This window comes from Hoplias malabaricus, chromosome 8 (genome assembly GCF_029633855.1).
Source record: "Hoplias malabaricus isolate fHopMal1 chromosome 8, fHopMal1.hap1, whole genome shotgun sequence".
NCBI classification, from domain to species: Eukaryota; Metazoa; Chordata; class Actinopteri; order Characiformes; family Erythrinidae; genus Hoplias; species Hoplias malabaricus.
In genome coordinates, this window is record NC_089807.1 from 23873926 (window position 1) to 23880303 (window position 6378).

The 6378-nt window shown below is 36.2% G+C and overlaps 1 protein-coding gene across 2 annotated transcripts in view; it reads left to right on the plus strand.

Annotated features, from left to right (window-relative positions):
• lyst (lysosomal trafficking regulator) overlaps positions 1 to 4031 on the plus strand; it is a 140045-nt gene extending 136014 nt beyond the window's left edge. For both annotated transcript variants that reach the window (XM_066678252.1, XM_066678253.1), the window contains exon 54: positions 1006 to 4031. In XM_066678252.1, the coding sequence (XP_066534349.1) occupies positions 1006 to 1144 (139 nt within the window). In that variant the 3' untranslated portion in view covers positions 1145 to 4031. The remainder of the gene's footprint in view (positions 1 to 1005) is intronic.
• Positions 4032 to 6378: the final 2347 nt, after the last annotated feature.

Below are 6378 nucleotides of genomic sequence, written 5' to 3' on the forward strand. Positions count from 1 at the left end.
GTCATTTTACCTGTAACAGATTTTGTAATGTTTAAATTATCTTAAAACAATGAAATAATTCTATAGAAATTGTTTTATTAGTGTTGCAAAATACTCATTCACTTGTTTCATTGACAGCAGAATGTGTCTTGAATATTCATTCACTTGTTTCAGGCCAGTTTTTTTTTTTTTTTTTTTTTTTACCTGTAATAAATGAAAATGTTTGTATGGTACAGTATCATACTGTCATACATGCAGTATTTATGGACTGAACTTATAGTGAAACTAGTTATTAACTAGGTATTAGGGCTTTCCAGTAATACAAATCCATTTCTTTACACTGACAGCGGAGTTAGGCTTGAATATTCATTGAATATCCAATGCTCACATTGTCAGGAAAAGTCAAAAGAACTTTTTGCGGTGCATTAGCTGGTAGCCCACCACAGTTGTTAGATTCAGCTAAAAGAGAGATAAATATAGCTGAAAAGAAACAAAATCCTCAGAAGACTCTTCACTCCACTCTGTACTCACAGGTATGATGTTTTTTCCTCTAAAAATGTGTTTTGAGCCTCAGTTCCCTGGAAAATCAGCCTGTTAGCACAAATGCCCCCGAAACAGGTTTTTTATCATCATGTGTGTCTGTGTGCACTCTTGCTCTGTCCTGAACTGAATTGTCCAGCTAAAAATCATTTATTCACCCCACATTCACATATATGATGCTCACAGCCCGAAAGTTCACCCTCCAAATAAAAAATGTGGATACTGCACATTCCTATACACGTCAAATATGAATCAGCTTAAACTCTTTGCATTCTTGACACAATGATTCAAACCCACCCCCGCAACCCCAAAATAGCATGGGCAATTATGGCTGATTGAACACCGGCCTCAGGTCATTTGTCAGCCATTGCCGATATCTGATAATCTAATCTAATTGCTCTAATCTCCTGCAGCCCTACATATTTGCCTAAAATTTTTTGGAACTGAAGTTTGTATTTCTTTATAAATATCTTTACTCTCTTTCAGTCTGACATTTTCATGTGATGGGCACCACCTCTACACAGCTAATAGCGAGGGAACTGTCATCGCTTGGTGCCGGCGGGACCAGCAGCGGATGAAGCTGCCTATGTTCTATTCCTTCCTCAGCAGTTATGCTGCTGGATGAGACATGGTAGCCCATACTCATGTGTCCCTACCCTCAGTCTATCACTGGACTACAGGATCCATTCTGCCACCAGAAAAAAACCTGCTGCCTCAGGAAGTGGAGGGGCCTGCATGCACAAGATCCTGCCCCATGGCCCTGATGCTCCACCCTCCAAGGCATGAGACCACACCCATCAGAGAGCACATAGTGTGCTAAAAACGAATGCACTATAAGAAATTATGTATATAATTATATTTAAAATATACAACATATAAAAAAGACTGAAGAATCAAGGGCCCCTTGTTATGTTTTCCCCCATGTTATCTTGTCTGTTCCTAGTCACATTTGTTGGGGTTTTTTATATTGTTTCATGTAACTATTTGTTTTTTGGTGTTCAGTTTTTGCCCCGTGTCATTATGTTTTGGGTTTTATTTTGCTGGCGTTTGAATATGGACACTGCCATATAGGTTTTTGATATAGTCATATTCTCTCCTTGGTGTCGCTTGTTTTCCAGTTTAAACTGAGAACTAAAAATACATTTCAAACTGGATATTTCCAAAAACATTTAAACACTAAAGCATACATCTTCACAAATTGCACCAGCAGCCTGCGAATGTGCCAGATTATTTGTCCAATCAGTTCACTTAATTAAAATGTCCTTAAAGATGTAGGTTATATTTTCCCCTTTGCTATAACACTCACCGAATCCCCTAACAGCAGTTTCATCTATTGACATATTTGTTACATTTTATGATTTTTTTTTTTTTTTTTTTTTTTTTTTTAATATAGCATTCCTTGCCTGATAAACCCTGTTCATTGTGTTATATTAACTTTCAATTAAGTTTAAGATTTTTTATCTTTTTTTGTTTAATCACTTCAGAAAATTTTTCATTTTTGAGATACAAGATTTTGGTCGGATGGGGGGAGATACCCTGATTAGCCACAAAAATTTAAAAATGTAAACAGCGGACTGATACAATGAATAACATATTATCTCATTATAGTAAGGCCTGTTCAGAATAGCACTGAAAAATCAGGTTTTGACTGTGATATGCTGAAAGCAGGAAAAAATGGACAAGTATCTGAGCAACTTTGAGAAGGGCCAAATTGTGATGTTTATATTATTTTCGTAAGAGCATCTCCAAAATATGAGGGCTTGGGGGTGTTTCCATTGTACAAAAGTGCTCCAACCGGATAACCAATGAACCAGCAAGAGGTCCATAATCTCATATATGAACAGGGGGAGCAAAAGGTATCCTTAGTTGCTCATGACCCTGTCACCAGTTCAACTGTTGTCTTTCTTTGTACCACTTTTCGTAGGTACTGTCCATAGCATTCCAAGAACACCATATAAGATAGGAACCAGTTGTCTAGCCATCAAAATTGGGTTCTTGTCAAACATCCTCTGAGACACTTGCTATTTTCCTGCTTTTTACTCATCAATTTCAAGATCTAGATAATCAGTGTTAATCACCTCACCTGTCAGTGGTTTTAATCTTGTGGTAGATAGGTGTATATGTTTGTCCAGCATATAAGGTTTGAATGCAGAGGCATCTGTATAATAATAATTCATTTGTCTAGCCCTACATGGTCTGTTAACACAAATATGGCCACAATAACCTTAGCGTCATTTATTGCATGATCTCTGTATAAATTGCGAAAGAAATCTCTACATACCAAAATCAGATTCAGTACTATATGATGTCCCTACATTCAAATCTTCTCCACAAAGTTTGAAGGCATGAATATGGTTATAAAAAAACAACACTATCTTCAGGCACCAAAAACAATGTTTTTCCCACTGATACATGATAATCGATCAAAGAGAGATACAACGCCTTTTTTTTTTTTTTTTTTTTTTAAAAGAGGTGAATCACATCATGAAACAGGCTTGTAACTCACAATTAGCAGTCATTTAACTTTTGATTCTTCTTAAGTGTACTGCTTCACTTCAAGGACACTGCATTTCTTAGTTATAACAGATCTTTTTTGAGTGCAGTTTGTGTTCTTTGTAGATGGTCTCTTAAATATATAATAAAGATTGCTACAATTACATATCTATGGTAATTAAGTCTCAGGAAATATACCTTTGTCCTATACTGTTGTAAAATATCTTGCATCTTGCTCTCAGCCATCCTCTGAATAAAAGTCCCCAAACTCAATTCAGGCTTTCCAGAAACACTGCAATTTGAGGGCTGACAAATATGAGTGTTGATATTGTTAGGTTAACCAACATTAAATTCTAAAATTTAATGTTTTAAATATCCTAAATGAAAATCTATTTGTGTGTTTGTTAGTAGCGCACACAAAATTTTGAAAGTATTATATCAGGCAGGTCTTGTACAAATCATAAAAAGGGAAAATTTTGTCTCTACAATAATAGTTCTTTAATTTTCCTTTCATCATGTTTCCCTTGGAAGACCAACCAATGCCTTTCTTATAGATTTTACCTTTTGAGTATGAGTTGTTAGGGATGATGGATGCTTTTACTGTGCCCTTGAGTCTTCGATGTTTGGTTCCCTTTCTTCTTAATTTTAACTCATGAATGTCTTTTAATCAACTTAATACTGTATTGAAAGCTTGAGATATGAAAGAACCTAATGTTACTCTGTGTGTGATATAATGATGAACAGATGTTCAGGTTTTGATGTTGTCAAAAGATCAAAACAATCTCACAAAGGTGTTGTATATCTTCAGTTGATTTTTGTTGTTATTTAAGATTGGTTGATTTGTTTTGTTAAGCGGTTAATTCTTGAATTTTCATGGAGGGTCCATGACTCCTGCCCCCCAACCCCACCTTCCCCATATTTTTTCATCTAAAAAGAAACCAAGTCCTGAATATATATGTAATTAAGAATATATGTATTTAAGAAGCTTTCTAGTTTTGTTTTTATTACACTGCTATTGTTGTCACATACTTGATTCCTTTCAAACTCATTTGAGACATATAATTTATCATAGTTTAAGTTGCGGTATCAGTACCTTTGCCATTGAAAAAAAAAAAAAAAACAGCGTAATTTTCTTCACACCACACTCTCTTTACAGTCATGTTCTCCTTACACAACATACTCACTTTCCAGTCTTAATCAAATCCAATTAAATCTCCAGCTATTGTTGCATCATACTCATTCTCCAGTGCATTAGCCTCAATTTGTCATTGAGCAATGGCTTTCAGTGGTATGTGAAGCAGCCTGAGGTGGTACGCGAGATGAAAAAGAAGTGTAGATTTTTTTAGTTATTGAATAATTGGTTTCATCTGTAAACTAAGCAATCGGTTTCAGGGTTTTCATATTTCGGTTTAGATAAAAATTTGTGTTTTACATTATAAAAATAACAAAGATCTGAAGCAGTGCATACCCACGATACAATATTGCAGTGTTTCCAAAACCCAAAAAATATCTTACAATGCTGGCTTGTTTTTCAAAAGCAAGTAAACCATACAAAATTTAACTACTTTGTTTACTACTTGAAAAAGAGATGACCAAATTGTATCAAAATGTCTGCACAGATCTAGTCTCTTCCATTAAAATGATAAAATGATAAATGAATATAAATGCCTACTCTGTACATAAGTGTATGTAAGTATTGTGTGTTTGTGTTTTGTAATATGCCAAAGGTGGCACTTCGGAGTTTTGGTTTAATAATGGGTGATACTTGCAACTGTCATAGAAGAACCACTGGGCTGCTTGTACTACCACAGCAAGGACAGATGCTCTTCAAACTAAGCAAACTCAGTTCCCAAACCTTCTCTGGAAATGGTCTCTTAAGATGTGCCTTCACAATCTGTAGGGTGCAAGGTTTTATACATTTGTTTAAAAGTAAGGCCACCCTACATGTCCATTCGGGTCCTGCATAATAGTCTGTGGTCATCACATCATTTTTAATGTTCAGTGTATGTTTTATATCCTTAAATCCACCAAAAGAAAAGGAAAAAAAGCCAGATGTTGCAGGGAAAGCCCTAATGTATTCTTGCTAACCAGCAATCATAATCCAGATGGTAGAAATAGAATTATAGCACAGATTGACTAATAAAAATGTGTATAATGATGGTTAAATTACACAAATTTTCATGAGTTGTGAGAAGGCGCACTGGCTATAACTTCCTTTTCACTTGCTCCTCAGTCATTAGACCAACACACTCCAGTCATCCTGTGTGTGCAGCAGGAGCAAACGTGCTGTTTTGCTGATTCTTCGAGGGGGACGACCGCCCAGTTCGCAGATGTTACAACATATAAACAGATCTGCTAGGAAACCCGGTGATGTCAGATGGAGCTGGAAAATAAAACATACACACATATATATATATATATATATATATATATATATATATATATATATATATATATATATATATATATGCGTGTCACCGTATCGATTTATGCTGAGTGTGTATATACAGACACGCGCACGCATACACCGAATGAAATGGTGAGTGGAGGCAAAAAGTCAGTCACTTTGTAACCAGCGGTTGTTTCAGCTCCTTTCAGCCTTCGCCCAGGGATCAAGCGTGTTACTTAAAAGCGCAGACGGAGCAGACGCAGACTTTTTCTGCGTCACGCCGAGAGATTCCCTGAACAAGGGAGAGAATTTCCACACACGGAGTAAAAGCCCAGCATCTGATGCTTTCAACCGCCAAATGAGCTCCACCTTCATCTCTGAGCGTGGGGTTTCTGTTTGTGGTCCGCAGTCTCCTTGCTATTAGTTAGTGATGGGAATTTCGGCTCTTTTTGGGGAGCCGGCTCTTTTGGCTCGGCTCTTCATAAAGAGCCGGCTCTTTCGGCTCCTAAATGGCTCTTTGTTTTACCTTTTGTTTTCCACTGGTACAGAACAATATTACCTACATTGTACATGACTATATGGACAATATATTATTATTATTCAATATTAAAAATAATGTGTTGCAATGGCCAATTGTTTTTATGGCTGTCTTGTAATAACTCACTGATTGCACTCACACATTCAATTGTATAAATAACTGGATTTTTGTTTAATCACCTTAATAAAAATCACTTGTAAACTCTGAAATATAGCCAATGGAACCCAAAAGGTAGGTATTACAAAATAGCTTATTAAATTAAATAATCATCCATTTCTTATTAATAAAATAAACAAATACAATGGAACCTATACTAACGGACTTTCCAAGATACGAACCAGGCATTTGAATATTTTGTTTGCCTCCACCAACGAACCACAACTCTAGAAACTAACCCGAGCCTCCACCAAGCCGGCGGCTGGAAATGGCCACTGACCCC